Source organism: Penicillium taxi, assembly GCF_028828555.1.
Source record: "Penicillium taxi strain IBT 34144 chromosome Unknown utg000004l_segment0_segment0, whole genome shotgun sequence".
Lineage (NCBI taxonomy): Eukaryota > Fungi > Ascomycota > Eurotiomycetes > Eurotiales > Aspergillaceae > Penicillium > Penicillium taxi.
Genome location: NW_026643206.1, coordinates 3,351,641 through 3,368,359, shown reverse-complemented (window position 1 = coordinate 3,368,359; position 16,719 = coordinate 3,351,641). Strand labels below are relative to the sequence as shown.

At 46.8% G+C, this 16,719-nt stretch overlaps 7 protein-coding genes across 7 annotated transcripts; 5 read left to right on the top strand and 2 right to left on the bottom strand.

Annotated features, from left to right (window-relative positions):
• Window positions 1–714: 714 nt before the first annotated feature.
• cdc42 (Rho family GTPase CDC42) lies at window positions 715–1,526 on the top strand (the record flags this gene model as incomplete). The annotated part of the gene is made up of 4 exons (XM_057208830.1): window positions 715–734; window positions 811–930; window positions 1,024–1,402; window positions 1,464–1,526. The coding sequence occupies 4 exons, from the start codon at window positions 715–717 to the stop codon at window positions 1,524–1,526; spliced, it is 582 nt and encodes a 193-aa protein (XP_057062604.1).
• An 829-nt stretch (window positions 1,527–2,355) lies between these two features.
• N7495_006178 (agmatinase) lies at window positions 2,356–3,671 on the bottom strand (the record flags this gene model as incomplete). The annotated part of the gene is made up of 2 exons (XM_057208829.1): window positions 2,356–3,465; window positions 3,540–3,671. 2 exons carry the CDS (start codon window positions 3,669–3,671, stop codon window positions 2,356–2,358), a joined length of 1,242 nt encoding a protein of 413 aa, XP_057062603.1.
• A 251-nt stretch (window positions 3,672–3,922) lies between these two features.
• Window positions 3,923–5,773, top strand: N7495_006177 (putative beta-ketoacyl synthase (Cem1); the record flags this gene model as incomplete). The annotated part of the gene is made up of 8 exons (XM_057208828.1): window positions 3,923–3,974; window positions 4,186–4,355; window positions 4,435–4,542; window positions 4,602–4,673; window positions 4,718–4,813; window positions 4,870–5,136; window positions 5,186–5,554; window positions 5,609–5,773. 8 exons carry the CDS (start codon window positions 3,923–3,925, stop codon window positions 5,771–5,773), a joined length of 1,299 nt encoding a protein of 432 aa, XP_057062602.1.
• Window positions 5,774–6,126: 353 nt separating this feature from the next.
• N7495_006176 (deubiquitination module subunit SGF73) lies at window positions 6,127–7,671 on the top strand (the record flags this gene model as incomplete). The annotated part of the gene is made up of 4 exons (XM_057208827.1): window positions 6,127–6,154; window positions 6,347–6,454; window positions 6,516–7,208; window positions 7,265–7,671. The coding sequence occupies 4 exons, from the start codon at window positions 6,127–6,129 to the stop codon at window positions 7,669–7,671; spliced, it is 1,236 nt and encodes a 411-aa protein (XP_057062601.1).
• A 243-nt stretch (window positions 7,672–7,914) lies between these two features.
• Window positions 7,915–9,465, top strand: N7495_006175 (mRNA guanylyltransferase; the record flags this gene model as incomplete). The annotated part of the gene is made up of 1 exon (XM_057208826.1): window positions 7,915–9,465. The coding sequence occupies one exon, from the start codon at window positions 7,915–7,917 to the stop codon at window positions 9,463–9,465; it is 1,551 nt and encodes a 516-aa protein (XP_057062600.1).
• A 2,340-nt stretch (window positions 9,466–11,805) lies between these two features.
• fmn1 (riboflavin kinase) lies at window positions 11,806–12,539 on the top strand (the record flags this gene model as incomplete). The annotated part of the gene is made up of 3 exons (XM_057208825.1): window positions 11,806–11,922; window positions 11,983–12,183; window positions 12,249–12,539. The coding sequence occupies 3 exons, from the start codon at window positions 11,806–11,808 to the stop codon at window positions 12,537–12,539; spliced, it is 609 nt and encodes a 202-aa protein (XP_057062599.1).
• A 1,327-nt stretch (window positions 12,540–13,866) lies between these two features.
• N7495_006173 (pseudouridine-5'-phosphate glycosidase/carbohydrate kinase family protein) lies at window positions 13,867–16,588 on the bottom strand (the record flags this gene model as incomplete). The annotated part of the gene is made up of 7 exons (XM_057208824.1): window positions 13,867–15,184; window positions 15,253–15,553; window positions 15,606–15,836; window positions 15,889–15,930; window positions 15,984–16,083; window positions 16,136–16,344; window positions 16,408–16,588. 7 exons carry the CDS (start codon window positions 16,586–16,588, stop codon window positions 13,867–13,869), a joined length of 2,382 nt encoding a protein of 793 aa, XP_057062598.1.
• Window positions 16,589–16,719: the final 131 nt, after the last annotated feature.

Here is a 16,719-nt window from a genome sequence, read left to right as displayed (position 1 = left end):
GGTATCAGCATCATAAGCACTTCCTCGACGTTCAACCTAAGTAACTTCTAGGTATCTTCTCTACCCAAAGAATATAGGGGGTCGGTGTATGAATACAAACAGAAATCAGATTAGCGTACTTTTACTCTTCACCCCCCGTTCTGACATTATAGAATTTGGGCTTTCGTTAGTTATGTAATGGGGACGGGAATAGGGGGTATTTATTTAGGAATCAGGTGTTGAAGGGGAGGAATATACTTGGAATAGAATATTCAGATGATAGACATCATCAATCTGAGGGTATTTTATGAATATAATCAGTCATAACTGGTATATTAACCGGTATAACCGATAATATGTAGTATATAATATGTGGAGCGCTTAAACGGGCTGTCACATCGAAGTTCTTTGATACCGCCTTGGCGTCCTCGAGAAGATTTACTTATTCAACTGATATACTCATTTATTTCTATATAATATATAATATATTATTTAGTAATTAGAGATCAGTTGGAATATTTATCAATAGATAATAGTTGGTATCAGGTTGTGTGTCAGGATTTAACATTGTCTAGACTCTCTATTCTTTGCGGGTTGCCCCATTCAATCCAGACCACAGCTTCCTCCCTTTTCGTCTCCCACCAACAACCTCTTCTTCCACTCTCATCTTCTCACCTTCCCGCATCCACCACTCTTCATCTTCAATCTCGGTTTGAACTCCTGTTTCTAACCATCATGGTTGTAGCTACTATCAAGTACATGATTTCTCTCTCCCCTTCCCGAAGCGCCCGCCCCCGCTCCTCCTTTTGCTAACCCCAATCTTTTTCCCAGGTGTGTTGTAGTGGGGGATGGAGCAGTGGGTAAAACCTGTCTGCTCATTTCCTACACTACCAACAAATTCCCTAGTGAATATGTCCCTACGGTTTTCGACAACTATGCCGTGACTGTGATGTAAGTCGCCTCTTTCAAACTTCCCCCCGATAGCCTATAAGGGACGGATAGAAGCTCATTTACTAACTTCTCTTTTTTTCTCTCGACTTACAGGATCGGCGATGAGCCCTACACACTTGGACTATTTGACACTGCTGGTCAGGAGGATTACGATCGTCTGCGACCGCTTTCATACCCTCAGACCGATGTCTTTCTCGTTTGCTTCTCCGTGACCTCCCCCGCCTCCTTCGAGAACGTTCGCGAGAAGTGGTTCCCCGAGGTCCACCACCACTGCCCCGGTGTCCCCTGCCTCATTGTTGGCACCCAGACCGATTTGCGTGATGAAGCAAATGTCCGTGAGAAGCTGGCTCGTCAGAAGATGCAGCCCATCCGGAAGGAGGATGGTGACCGTATGGCAAAGGAGCTTGGTGCTGTCAAGTACGTGGAGTGTTCTGCGCTTACACAGTACAAGCTAAAGGATGTGTTCGATGAGGTATGATTCAACTGACTATTTGCCCCCTATATCCACTCTCCCGCTAATTCACCACCCATAGGCTATCGTGGCTGCTCTAGAGCCAGCCCCGAAGAAGAAGTCCCGCGGATGTCGCCTTCTGTGAACAATCCGCCATGGATACTTTTCACCGGTTGATTTACCCGGTAATGTTATTTTTCAAGGTGGTTCGTTAACCGCCCTTGACTTAACAGATACGATGGAATGAACCTGCTTTTGATCTTTTTTTTCCCCTTCTCTGGGCGGCAAAGTACGGGAACTGGGTAAGCTGGATGGGATTTCCAGTTAGGTCTACTTTAATGAGCTTGCATTTATCGTGTGAAGCCCGTTCGATCACAACATCTTCTGATTTAGATGTGCTCATATCGATAATCCCTGCAAATCTTCCTTGGACTGTTTCCCGCCTTTTTTATTATTCCTGGCGACCTGATAATTCCTCTGCACTTCCCCTTTTTACACACTCTACCTCTCTATCTCTCTCTACAGCGAACAGCGACCTCCGTCGTTTCCAGCTCCAGATATTTATTTCCCTGTGCTGCTTTCCCCCTCATCGTCTCCCTCGGCGTTGGACAGGACGTGCTTTTGGATATTGATCCATTTGTTCTTGTTTCCCTGCTTTCCCCTGTACCTCGGAAATAACAAATTGAGCTTCACAGCTCTGCAATTAGTGCAGTTATGGCCTTCTATTTCTGAGATTTGTGCACTTTCGTGGATTATCAGTGATAAATCCAACAAGTTATGATTCAGTGGTGTTGTTGAAATGTAGTCAGCCGAGTCTATAGGTCGAATATCAAATCACCTGACTATCAACCAGACAGCTACCTCTTATGCTTACGCCCACCTACCTAAGTAATTACACTTGTTTGACTGTTGACATCACCCATTCTTCATTTTCATGCTACAGATCATGTTCTCATATAAATATATGTACTAACTTACAGTTCATCCTTGGAGACCTCCTCGACGTTCGCTTCACCCTCAACCGCATCCTTCCATCCATACCAACCACCCAGATCCTCATCAGCACCAGACTTGACCATGCTGGTAATAATCTCAAAGGCAACCTGTGCGGCAGCAAGAGCAGTAGTCTCACCCTTGTTATCATAAGCAGGGGAAACTTCAACAATGTCAGCACCAACAAGATTCAACTTCTCCAACCCACGCAGAATACGGATGAACTCGCGCGTTGTCCAACCACCAGGCTCAGGGGTACCAGTTCCAGGAGCAGTGGAAGGGTCCAAAACATCAATATCAACAGACAGATACACGGGCTGTTCGGGATCGAGACCGATGCGCTGGATGATCGTCTCAACGACACCCATAGGACCAAGCTCATCGATATCATCCGCATGGATGCGGATAAAGCCCTGCTCCGGTCCAGGGTTGGTGTAATCACCAGCATCAACACCCGTAAGACGAGTTCGCAGACCGGCATGCGCAGAGGTCAAATTGCAGATCAGTCCCTCCCGACTAGCCTTGTGGAAGAAACTGCCGTGGTTGAATTGCGTCTGCTCAGACTGCCAGTACGCCGAGTAGCGAACTGGATTCCAAGTATCCAGGTGCGCGTCGAAGTGCAGCACGGTAATGGGCTTCTGGTAGATTTGGTAGAGTGCCCGCAGCGCCGGCAGCGCAATACTGTGGTCCCCACCCAGAGTCACGAGCTTCGGGTGTCCCGATCCAATGTTGTTCTTGCCATTGGGCTCTTGGTGTACTGGCTTACGCGATCCCAGCTCCAGGAATGCTTCGTACATCTGTCGCTCTGCGAGTCCATTGTCGAAAGGTGTGATGGGGATGTCGCCGCAGTCGGTGATCTTCGCCCATGACTGGTACGGGTTGATTCCTGCGCGCGTGTTGTAGCTGGTACCAGCCATTTGGCGTGCGCTGGCGGCGCGGATAGCGCGAGGGCCGAATCGGGCTCCTGGTCTGTAGCTGACGGCTGTATCAAAAGGAGCGCCAATCACTGCGATGTCGTAGTGCTCGGAAGGTTCGACCAGACACTTGACAGGCTTCAAGTGGGCGAAGCTAGCAATGCCGGAGAAAGACCACTAGAATTGTAATTAGAAAGCTATTTTTCTCTCTCTCTTTTGTTTCCGATTGTTCTTTAGAGTCAAATACATACTTCCTGATCCCATTTCTTCAGCAATTCCTCACGCTCATGCTCCGGCACAACCTCGGCATCTCCATGGTGGGCGCAAGACACGGCAGTACCGGCCAACGCCAATACACTCACTAGGGACTTAAAGAGAGACATGACCAAATACAGAAGAGGTCAAGGAAAGCAAAACAATAGTTGGAGGAAAACCCCGACTCAATAGAGGGCTTTATATTTCCATGAAAATCGGCCTTTTCTATAGAAGGAAAGACGAGCAGATACGGGCCCCGCCACCTTATCGTGGATCGCTGGATCGTGCAGACTTTCCCTTCTCGGCTTAACACCCGCTTTACCTTATCCTCGTTCTGATTACTGGACAGCCTTCTACTCGTTCTTTTCCCTCCAATGCTATGCGTCGCGTTGTTGTGACGGGTTTAGGGGCGGTAACTCCGTTAGGTGTTGGTGAGTAACCCTTTATTTATGCATATCCGAATTTGAGAATGCTCGATCTGTCATAAGCTCGAAGCTCCAAGAAAACGTTGGCGTGAGTTCTTGATCTCCACTTTCTCCGGAAGAGAAAGGTCTTGACACCTCGGGTTCCTTCTATACTTTCTATGCAGATAGAAAACAGGCCACTTGCAGTGTGTGCGGGACTATTGCTAATTTGTCGCAGGCGTTCGGCGAACCTGGAAACGGTTGCTCGATGGCCATTGTGGTATTATCAATGTGAATCATCGTGATGCACGCTTTGCAGAGCAGCCGTGTCAGATTGCTGCCGTTGTTCCTACACAGTCCTCTCCTGAAGATGGTGGATGGGCGGCTTCTGAATGGTTGAATCGTGGTGTGAGTAATGTTTTTTTTTCACTTTGAAATATGATGTACTATTGTATTGTGTATACCTATGTACTAATATATTTTTTAGGAAGAGCGCAAGATGGCCCTGTTTGCTCAGTATGCCATGGCTGCTACGGAACAGGCCTTGGAAGATGCTGGATGGAAGCCGACTTCATTCGAGCAGAAAGAAGCCACGGTATGAATTGAGTGACTACTTAGGTACAATGAGTTTTATGAGTCGCTGATCATCACCAGGGAATTTGTCTTGGCTCTGGCATTGGCAACTTTGAAGAAATCTATAACACGGTGGTCGCATATGAGAAAGGCGTGAGTCTTCATCTTTTTTACTTCTCATGAATTCAATTGACCAGCTAGAGCAGGGCTATAAAAAGGTTAATCCTCTCTTCGTACCGAAACTTCTCATCAACCTTGGAGCTGGTCATATCTCCATCAAGTATGGATTGATGGTAAGGCCTGTGTCTTTTACCGCTAGTTATTGCATCCCCCGCTGATTTAATATCAGGGTCCGAACCATGCCGCGACGACTGCTTGCACTACAGGTGCCCATTCAATCGGAGATGCAGCACGGTTTATTGCCTGTGGCGATGCTAATGTGATGGTCGCCGGTGGCGCCGAGTCCTGTATCCATCCCCTAGCAATCGGGGGCTTTTCTCGAGCCCGAAGTTTAGCTACCGACTACAACGACGATCCAAAAAATGCATCTCGACCATTCGATGCTGACCGCCGCGGTTTCGTCGTTGGAGAAGGTGCAGCTGTACTGGTTCTCGAGGTACGTCTTTGCATCACCAGCTCCATAATCTATGATTAACAAGTTCCAGGAACTTGAACACGCACGCTCTAGAGGTGCTCATATCTATGCTGAGCTCAAGGGCTATGGCTGCTCTGGCGATGCTCACCATATAACAGCACCCAAGGAGAATGGCCAGGGTGCTTTCCTAGCTATGAAAAGGGCTCTAAAGCAAGCTCAGATCCCTCCTTCGGCTATTGATTATGTTAATGCGCATGCTACATCAACTGTCGTTGGTGATGCTGCTGAAAATGCTGCTATCAAGTCCCTTCTTCTTGGTCCAGAGGGCAAAGAAAAACCTGCTGACGTCAATGTCAGTAGTACCAAAGGTGCCGTGGGGCATCTTCTTGGAGGTGCTGGTGCTTTGGAAGCAGTGTTTAGTGTTCTTGCCATTCAAGATGTAAGTTTGATATTGATTTGGATGAATAATGCCTTCGGATGCTAACTCTGTTAGAATGTCATGCCGCCTACTCTCAATTTGGATCGCCTAGGAGATGGATTTGATTGCAACTATATTCCAAAATATGCCCAATCTCATCAGGTCAACGTTGCTTTGACGAATAGCTTCGGTTTTGGAGGGACTAATAGCAGTCTCTGTTTCGTTCGACATGGCAATTAAAGCACTCATACGACTTTGTATAATATCATGTCCTAATTTACGCGATATCTGCTACTCTTTATTCTACGGGAGTACTTTGTAAAACACTCAATCAGCTCAGGTATCAAAAACACATTTCATCTAGACTTCTAAATTCATACTTCAAACACATCACGTGATAGGATAACTAGATCCACTTAATCTCGAATACACGTGACTAGTATTCGTCCTATTGCGGAGCCCAACCCGGGGGTCTTGAACCACAGACTAAAACGCGAGTCCTTCCACACACCTTCTTTCAACCATTATTAATCAACCTTTAAGAATATCCACGGAGCTGAATCGTCTAGACTTGGCTCCCCAGCAATCCCACAATGGCGACAAACGGGGATTCTTATCGAGGTAAGTGTCACTTGATCAAGTTGAAAGCGCGTCTTTCAAGCCTATGTTGCGACGAGATGGGTTACTCTTTGCCAAAAGAGCTAGAGGCACTGGCTGCGCTCATTTGCTAGGGAAAATTCCATGTCAAAATCAAGCAGCCAATGTCGCCGACTTGCAGATATGCGAACATGAGCTAACACTGCTGATTCACAGCTTCAGGATCCCTGGTGAATGCATCTGGTTACAAGTTTAGCGAGAAAGACACCAAGCCGGGAAAGATGAAGGTTAAAAAAACCTCGAAAGCTAAGAAAAAAACAGACGGTATGTTTTGCATCACACTTGGTGTGTAATGTCTAGAATCCAAGACTAATTTTACTTTTAGACACAAAAGATGCTCCTTTCGATACCTCACCCACCGCCTCGCCCCTTCCGAAAGTGAGCGACAAACTTGCTCGGTTGTTCCCAACCGGTCGTCCTCGCGAAGATGACCTTCTCGAAACTATCATCTGCAAGCACTGCAAGCGTCCTACCCTGAAACAGATCTCCCTCGACCATATCCGCGGCTGCTTGAAGGCAAAGCAGGAGAAGGCGCGCAAGAAGAAAGAGATCCGCGATGCAGCCAATCGCGCAAAGACAGGTGACAAGGACGAAGAAGATTTCCGTGACAAGGCAGACAACGTGGGCGATGAGACCGTGAAAGGTCAGAAGAGCGCGAAGAAGAGCGCCGTCGACCCCGATGACCCCACTAGGAAGGGAAAGAAGCGCAAGGCCGATGACGACGACAAGGAGCCTAAGAAGAAAAAGAAGAAGGACGAACCCAAGACCAAGTCTGCTAAACCAAAGGGTCCCGTTGACGTAGAGAAGCAGTGTGGTGTTACTTTGGCTAACGGTGCTCGGTGCGCGCGCTCTCTGACTTGCAAGAGTCATTCCATGGGCGCCAAGCGTGCTGTCCCCGGCCGCTCTTTGCCCTACGACATGCTGCTTCAGCAGTATCAGAAGAAGAATCAAGCACGACAGCAAAGTATGTCAAATGACCTATCCCAAAATGAGATCGAGATACCCCCTACAGAGGGGGGTATCGTGTGGAAAGTTCCTGTGAAATTATAGATGGCTAACAAGGATTCCCAACAGAGGCCGCTATCGATGCAAATGCTCCATTGCAAGACGAGATTGACACAAATGGACCCGTTGACTCTGACGAGGAAAGAGACTCAGTCATGGCCGCTATTGTCCGCTCTAATCCGAAACCCATAGTCGAACATACTCTTATCAGCACGCGAACCAAGTATCGATATGTCCGTATTAAGGAGCAGATGCTTCATGCTATTGGAGGACGTGGTGGTGGCCTTTTTGGTGCTCCGGATGACAACCAACCTCTGTTCGGTGGCCTTTTTTCGTCCTTTGAGGATGTGGCTACGTCGTCGCCTATGCTCCCCTCTACTGAACCCGTGGATGCTTCCATTGTCAATGTTGGCATGGATGGAGCAAAGCGAACTTCAGTACAGGGCGCACGAAAGGTCCCTGCTGCTACTGGTTGAGTGGCTTTATATTTTTAATGATCTCACGATCTAACGACTCTTATTCCTTTAATTTGGCGATGAACTTTGATACCCCGGCAGCTGGCGTAATAAATTTCGCACAGAAAGTAGCTTGAATGAAATACTTTCTCTTTGTTTGAGGCTTATATGGATAATTTTCCAGTTGATAGGTAACTCAGAATAACTACTTCAAGATTCAAGTATTTGGTACGGAGTATTAATACTAAATAATTGCAGCACCAAATGCTTACGTTATTCGATGCCTTAGGCGACGATCATTGGTACCCGCTAATTGTTCATTGTCTTCCTCAGATCCCATGCGCGTCAGAATTTAAAGCTCTCTTGAGCCCAATTGCTATTTTGGTTCAGCGTGGACAGCTGCTTGCAACTGACAACCTCATTTTATGGGCGTGTCGCCCCTCGCGAACACCTTCAACTGGCATCTTCCCCTCGCAACCTTCTCCAGCCCACCAACGAAGTAGCTCAGAGCTCCGAGCTCCAAACTCCTTGAACCTATACGGCATACAACAGCACTTCAACATGAGCAATTCTGTGCCTGATCTCGACTCGCTGGGCATCAAAGCTGGGCCCGAGCTAGCAGACCAATTCCGTCACGAAGTCGCTAAGCTCCTCGGGCGCACTAATCTCAATTTCCCTGGTGCACAGCCAGTCAGCTTTTCCCGGAAACATCTTACAGAGCTTCAACAACGAGATTATTACGTTTGCGAGAAGACAGACGGTATCCGATGTCTAATGTACTTTGCGCGAGGTGATCCAGACTCCGACATGCCTGAAATCCACTACCTTATTGATCGCAAGAATGACTATCGCTACGTACCGCACCTGCATTTTCCTCTTCCGGGCGACGATACTTTTCAGTCGTACCACGTTGACACCTTGGTGGATGGGGAGTTGGTCAATGATACTTTTGAGGATGGGACCCAACAGCTGAAGTACTTGGTTTTCGACTGCCTAGTACTAGATGGTCAAAGTCTTATGCATCGCACTCTTGATAAGAGACTCGCATACTTTAAAGAGAAGGTTTTGAAGCCATACAACGCCATGTACCGGAAATTCCCCGAAGAGAAGCAGCACCGTGCTTTCGCTGTCGAAGACAAGTCCACCCAGTTCAGTTACGGCATTGAGATGATGTTCCGCGATATCATCCCCAAAGTCAAGTGTATTCATGGCAATGACGGCTTGATTTTCACCTGCCGCAGCACACCCTACCGCAACGGAACAGACGAACATATCCTCAAATGGAAGCCTCCGTCCGAGAACACCGTTGATTTTCGCATGCGTCTCGAGTTCCCGGTTTTAGAGCCTGACTCCGATGACGAGGCTGAGGGCGTTTCAGAGCCTTTCGTCGATTACGAAGCCATGCCCATCTTCCACCTGTTCGTTGCAATCAATGATAACAAGTACCGTGATTGGGGCGAGATGTACGTCACCCCGGCCGAATGGGAGGATATGAAGGCTCTAAAAGTTCCACTTGACGATTCCATCGTTGAGTGCTATCAGGATGAGCACAATCGGTGGCGCTTCCACCGCCTGCGCGACGATAAAGTTGACGCAAATTATATCACTACAGTCGAGAAGGTTCTCGAAAGTATCGAGGATCGGGTTACAGAGGAGGACCTCATTCGTCTTGCTCCCGTCATCAAAAACGCCTGGAAGAAGCGTCAGGCTCAAATGGCTGCTGAAGAGGAAGAGCGCAAGCGCAAGGCGCGTGGTATGCCACAATCCATGAATGGAAATGGTGTCAAGCGCAAATTCGAAGATGGACAAAATTGATTCCCATCGAGTTCTTTAATTTTTCTATTCACTTCTTTTCCTTGCAAGGCGCCTGGAGTTCTGGCATTCGAAATAGCATAATAAATGGTGACTAGGTGGTTCCTGGTGCTGGTTACATGGATGGGAATTTTTAATTACTTCGGGTTCACGTTTATCTTGGAAGAAATCAGCAGGTATCCCATAATCCATGGAGAGTTCTTCATTGCCGACATTTGAATCTGATACGTATATATACCCACATGATATCGTAATGGGAATAACATGCAACTAATCCAAGATTCAATTCTCAACAATTACAATCGGATTATGCTAAGGTGAAGTTTAAGAGTTGCGAATACAAAAAGAATACCAAGAGCTCTGGAATAAACCTTTTGCATAAAAAGAAAGCCATTGATGTCGTGATAAATCTATAAATCTCATATTTGCAGCACTCTTTCTTCTCTATCTGCAGCCAGCAAGGGAACATGGGCTATCAAGCAATGAAAAAGTATAAGAGTGATAAAATATGATAGCTTCCATCGGACGTGGATGAATCTCAGAATATTCTTCACTAATACAGATATGGAGATATTAGGAAAAACAGGGTCTGGCTTAGACTCTATCAAAACCCCTGGCACTAAGCATGATGAAGAAAGAAAGGAAGAGGAAAGAAAGTGGGAAAGAAAAGGGGGGAAGATGTAGCTATATCGCTTACGAGGCACAGAGTAAGATCGGTGGAGCAAAAGGGCTCCATGTGAGACTTAATGCAGCTGAAGACTATTTTTGCTTTAGTCTACATGGCGATCATTTCTGCCATGATAAGTAATATGCTCATATCTGTGCAATCTAGTAGGTGGAAGTCCTGAGTCAGTTTTGGAATTCATATATTCAATATCTATTCTAAATCTGGAAAAGCCAACTGAAGATGTAGAATATCAACTGCTGGAGTCAATTAAAGTCTGGGCTTAGATAATGATCCCCCTAGGAAGATGAAAATCATCCGTTTCTCCTTAGAAAATAGAGAGTGAAATCAATCTAAAAGAGGATTTTGGTTGAATCTAGAAGTGCCTGCTCCATTCATGCATAGGAGGTTAACGAAGAAGAAAGAGGATGAGCAGGAAAGATATGGGGTAGGGAAGATTCTATAGTTCGGAAGCCTTGAAGGGGCAATAATATTCAAGTATAGTGAGGAGTAATTCATGGGGTGTCGTCATGTTCAAAATTGAAGAGATAAGATCTGTACGTACATCTGGGCAGGCACCCGAGGTATGAATACTCCTTTGTCCAGGTAATGTTTCCTAATTTTTCCTGTTCAAAATCTCACCTTTTAGCCAGCCTTCACTTGCATACCCTAGTAGAGAGCTATACTGATCACATACATCTGCATATCAAAAACTCCAGGATGATTGATCTGCCGGTGAACTGCCCAGCCCAAAGCACCTCCAATGGTATCATGAGCTGAGAAACTGGCCATCTCTAGGTGCTGGCTAGGTCCGTGAGTATTGTTGAGCACAATATTTGGCGAAACTGTTCGTTGTCCAAAATACTTATCGACTTTTAATCCGATTACTCGGCTCGGGCCGCTGCCGGAAAGATCTCATCTCCGATGCCGTTGCTTGGCCTGGCCGTCTTGAGACTTGACTACTGCTTTTCAATGTTCAAGTTGTCCTAAAGCTGCCAGAGTATGGCTTATACAGGTCTCCAGAGGTCCGTTGAGCTGCCTCTGACTGAACCCTACTACCTAGGTAGAATTGATACCATAAACTTGATAAAGGTGAAGCGTATAATTGGCTGAGTCCGGATGTGTATGTTCAGACTAGTCATGAGCTTCAGGACTTTACTCTTGAATGTCGTCAATGCCATGGTGGGACTCTCTGTTTCTGAGATGGACAAGAACAGACATCCCAGAGCAGCATATTAGTAGATTTGCGAGTGATAGTCCTTGAAATGTAACTGACAGCTCATTCACGCGAGCTTCAAGCCCTTATCAGACTTGAGATAGAGCTACGGAGGCATTATTAATTGCATCACCCTAACAGACAATGATTAAGTCGAGGGAAATATCACACCATAGAGGAATAATTCTGATGTGAAGATAAGACCAATGCTTATCGATAGCCCCGCCATACCCGCCTCCTCGTCTCTCTAAGTGCAGAAACATCTACAACCCTTGTATCCGTCTTTTCGCTCCGAGTTTGGTGCAGGTCTCGTTGATTATCAATATTTGAGTTTTCTCCGATAAAGCCTCCTCAGTCGCACCAACGCCCTCCCACCCATCCTCAGAGGAACCCACACAGTCCCTCTACTCTCTTGGATTACCACTTGCGATCGAACTTGCAGGCGCCTAAACAGCCTTTAATAATGCGACCCGATACTCCCCGCGATCCAGTCGCTGGTCCGGCCTCAGGCCCGGAGGCTCCCTACCCGATACGATTGTCTGGCCCGGTGATCAAGGGCTTTGGCCGTGGAAGCAAGGATGTATGTCCATGGAAATATCACTATCGTACCATAACCCTGAGCTAACATATATCCTTACAGTTGGGGATCCCCACAGCCAACATTCCCGCCGATGATCTTTCCGAGAAGCATCCTGATCTGACAACAGGAGTCTACTATGGCGTGGTAGCACTAGACCCTAAGAACTTTGCCTATGAGGGTGAATCAACAGGAGAGACCGTTCTTCCAGCAGTTTTGAGTATTGGATACAACCCATTCTATAAGAATACTGTTCGATCAGTGGTAAGTACTTCGATATCCCACTCATTATCAAGAACTGCTGCTCACGTGTCCATTTTTCTTTCTAGGAAATTCATATCATGCCTCCTCTTACACAGCCCTCTCCAACTGCAGTTACGCAACCTAAGTTCAACCGTCTCCCTGACTTCTATGGTACAGAGCTCAAGCTTTTGATCTTGGGCTATATCCGTCCGGAATTCGACTATGTCTCGTTGGACGCACTGATCGAGGATATTCGGCTGGATTGTGAGGTTGCGCGAATGAGTCTGCTCAGAAAAGCGTATCAAAAGTACTTGGTTGAGGATGGACAAGCCTCACAACAGGACAACGAGGATCGGAAGTGGTTGGTGAGCTTTTAGTTCGAAGTGAAAGCTTGGAAAGGCACGTGTATATATACGAGCATTTTAGTAGAATAGATACATCTTTTAGACGTCGTAGTCGGTATAGCTATAACTGCGGTCTTGATAAACTCTTACATTGCCTTGCCCCATCATACCCAGGTACCTACCCATGTATGGACCTCGGGAAGAAGTAGTCGTACAACTATTTACTCCGTAGTATAAGGAAGGTGGGAAGAAGGGAATAAGAAAACAAGATGGCAGAAGATTATTTCAACCTATACCAATTACTTTGACTTAGACTAGCTAGTAAGTGAGTGCTTATAGCTGTTCCAACTCTGCAATTGCTTCTTCTGGAACAATGACTACTTCTCCACCCATTCTCTGCCGATCGTGCCGATCTTTACACGGTTGGATTAATCTGGCCTCCCACATATCAAATCGGTCCTCCCGATTAGCCATTCGGATATCAAAACTGTAATGAGCCTGGACCGTGATTATTGGCATGTGAATTGTATACATGTTCGCGATGGTTCTTCAAATTCACGATTGCAAACTTCTACTTGGCTCCGTATAAGTCTTTGAAAGTAATTCCCCATCTCATGGCGGTGGCAGATCCTCTAGAAACATTCCTTGAAAATGTCAGTGAATATGATGTTGTTCTCTAGGGTAGAGCAGTGAACGGGAGCGTGGAATGAGTTCACTAAAGTTCGCTGAACATTTCTTACTTAGTTTTAGTTGTCTCCAAATAAAATGTTGTGTGAAGAAGTTTCGTATTGAAATAAATCGAGACGTTCCTTGTCAACAATCGCCCTCTGAGAGTCTCGAAAATGGATGACAACGATTTAGTCGCACAATGATACATTTCGAACTCTTTTGTGAGGTCGCTGCGAGTGATAACCTGTAGCAGCCTCGAGCATAGGGGTTGGCCCTCTTGATATCCATGAGAATTTTAAGCGACATTCAAAGTCTCGATTAGTTGACCTTGCAGATGGAAGATATATATACGGAAAAGAAATATTAAGGGAGGAAAAGCGAGAAATGGCTATATATAGGGCGTATATGGGCTGGAAATGGATGATAATCAGGAGAGTAAAAGTGAAAGTGAAAATGAAAGTGATAGTCAGTTAAATCCACGGGTTTTCAATCGAGTATACGCATGTGAGCCTTGGTATGGACCTTGGGAAGAAGCAGGTCTATAATGAGGACTTGAGGCTCACTCTCGAAGAATAACTGTCAATCGATAACCCTGGATCCAAAAGTTGAAATTGATATTGAAAAAGCTTTTTAATTTGGAATAAATGAAGTACCTCTAATGCAATAAATACTTCTCATCCCCACATCATTCCTATAAGCCCAGGATATCTCGCAAGCCCACAAGCTCTTTGCTCACACCACCATGGCTGGTCAAGGTTCTCCGACTTGCTTCTTGTGCAACTGATAGAATCTTTTCAATACAATCGGGCGAGTCATCCTTTGCCAGACCAGCCACCAACACACCAAGCAGAGTATCACCAGCACCATTGACACTGACAACGTCCTCTGGCGCCAATTTAGACGCAGGAGGAAACAGACGCATATAAACGCCACCGAATGGCGCGACAGATACCGGCGAGTGGCGAGCCAAGATGTACGGCGCATGATCAGGGTCCGTTAGACGCGGGTCACCAGGCTGTAAAAGCTGGGTGAGGAGAGCACCAGCCTCGCCCAATTTAGTAATGATACATGGGATAAATGGAAGGAGTTGAATAGATTGCTGCGGTAAGCCTTCATCGACAAGCGCGGAAGATGTCAGGTACACCAGATTTTGACGAGAACCGGTTAGAGACAAGCCCATGGCATCAATAATGGCCCACCAACTAGGGGAGTCGAAGAGCAGCGCTTCACGTGCAGCTTTATACATAGATGTTAGCTCGAGGCTATTAGGGCAGGCGAGACTGATAGCGTTATTTGGAACAGTTTGCTCGGGACCAATTGCTCCATCTGCACTCCTACCATTACGAGCAAACAGGCGGCTAGCTTTGGCAGTAGATACGGGTTCAAATGCTACGCGAGCTCCGTGTTTTTTGGCAATGGAGATCCATTTTTGCAGGACTTCTGGGCGCCAGTTTGCATCGACGACGACCCATCGAGGTTTTGTGCGTTCGAGCAGCGGTTCCCAGAATTCGTCAAAGTTGAGCTGATTTTCGGGTAGCTCAACGATCCCCATGTCAGCCATGGCGACAACGAGGTCCTTTTTGGCATCGTTTATAGCAATGTATTGTGCTGTGCGCGTTCCTGAAGTTGAAGGGAGAACTTGTACTCCTGTACTGCTGAGACCTTCTTTCTCGAGCGATGCAAGAGCCGCTCGACCGCTCAGATCATCTGCTACCACACTGCAAAACATAACCTTGCTTCCAACAAAGCTGGCTGCAATGGCTACGTTATGGCCCACGCCACCAAGACTCTGGCCAATGGTAGCTGGGTTGGAAGTGTTAAGTGCAGGTGTAACTTGAGCCCGCTCAGCTTCAAATGGTGTATAGTCACAGGACAAATCGATTGCAAGGGATCCGGCAACTAGGACATTTGCCTTCTCAGCTAATGGAAGAGGTGCAGCAGTGCTTACGGGCTCAGAAATTGGTTGGGTATTCACTGGTTCAGTGGCACTCGGAAGTGAAGGCATGTGTCTAATCAGAGAATAATCTCCATACTTAGCATATTCATTACATTTCTGTATCTAGAAATCCAGACTCACTGAGACGCATTTCCTCGGTCAAGTTCCTCGAGTTTGGCAAGCTCCACGGCAACGCGAGTTGCGAGTTTGACGTTGGACTCTACCAGGGCACGATTAGCAATCACACTCTTCCCGTTGCTGAGCTCCTTGATTTTAGCTAGTATAAATGGAGTGTTGTCGCTGCCTTTAAAGCCCTCTACGTCTGCAAGGCGGATTGCCTCGGCAATGACAACATCCATCTCAGCTTTGGGGATGGAGTACTCCAGCGGCACAGGATTGGCGAAGTGAATCCCAGACGAGACTGGGAGCTGGTTTTGCGCATCTGGTACCCTGTCAGTTTCAAAAACAGGAGGTGGAGCGAGGGGACTACTAACAGATTATTGCAGCTGCCTCGGCCTCATTCTGGATCACCCGTGGACTGCGAACACCGCTATCTCGAGTATAGAAAGCTGGGAAATCCACAAACCCTTCGCGGCCATCGGCAAAAGTACCCACACAGACACCCTCGGTTTCAAGATACTCGAGAGTACGGGGAATATCCAAGAAACTCTTGCATCCAGAACTAATAACAGTAACCGGGGTCCGCCCAAGCTCCGTAAGATCAGCTACATTGTAACATTAGTACTAGTCCAATTTCCTGAGGTAAAAGCAACTTACCGGAGATATCCATGGAGCTTTCAGCGCCACGGTGAACTCCACCTATAGAACCAGTTAAACAATTGGTCTACAAGTAGAATGCTGGTACACTTTACCTAGTCCACCAGTACCAAAGATCTTGATACCAGCAAGCTGCGATAGAATCATCGTTCCTGATATCGTTGTACCGCCATGGATAGGCTTTCCAGACAAACCCTATAAAGATTTTAGACTCGAATTCTAAGCCTCCAGGGAAGGAGTTCAATACCATGCCACAGATGTATCCTAAGTCCCTTCGGGAGACTTTCAACGCAGATTTATTTTCTGCTGTCGAGGCCAGTTCAACAATCTCGTCTGCACTCATACCAACCTGCGCAACGCCACCAAGTATACCTACAGTTGCGGGGACTCCGCCATTGGCTCGGACGACAGACTCCAGTAGCGTCGCTAGGGCAATATTCTCAGGGTATGGAAACCCTAGGTCCCAGTAAGCTTAGGCTATACTTCTGCTATCCATCCAATGGTACCTAAATAGCTTACCATGGGTATAAATGGTGGTCTCGAGAGCGACAACCGGTTTGCCTGTTGCGACGGCATCACGGACTTCTTCTGAGACCTTCAGGAATTTGCTTTGAGAGCTATGAAGGCCATGCAATTCGCGAACCCGAGGCAGATGTGTTCTCCGGTAGACATTTCGAATTGTAGCCCTGAAAGCGAGCATTATGGCGACCGGATTGAATGTCAAACGACGTAGATCAAGTAGAGATGGAGAGAAGCTGTTATCGATAAGAAAAGCGGAGTGTGCCTAGTGGCCGCTACGCGCGTATACAATGGGGACACCTCATCAGCTTC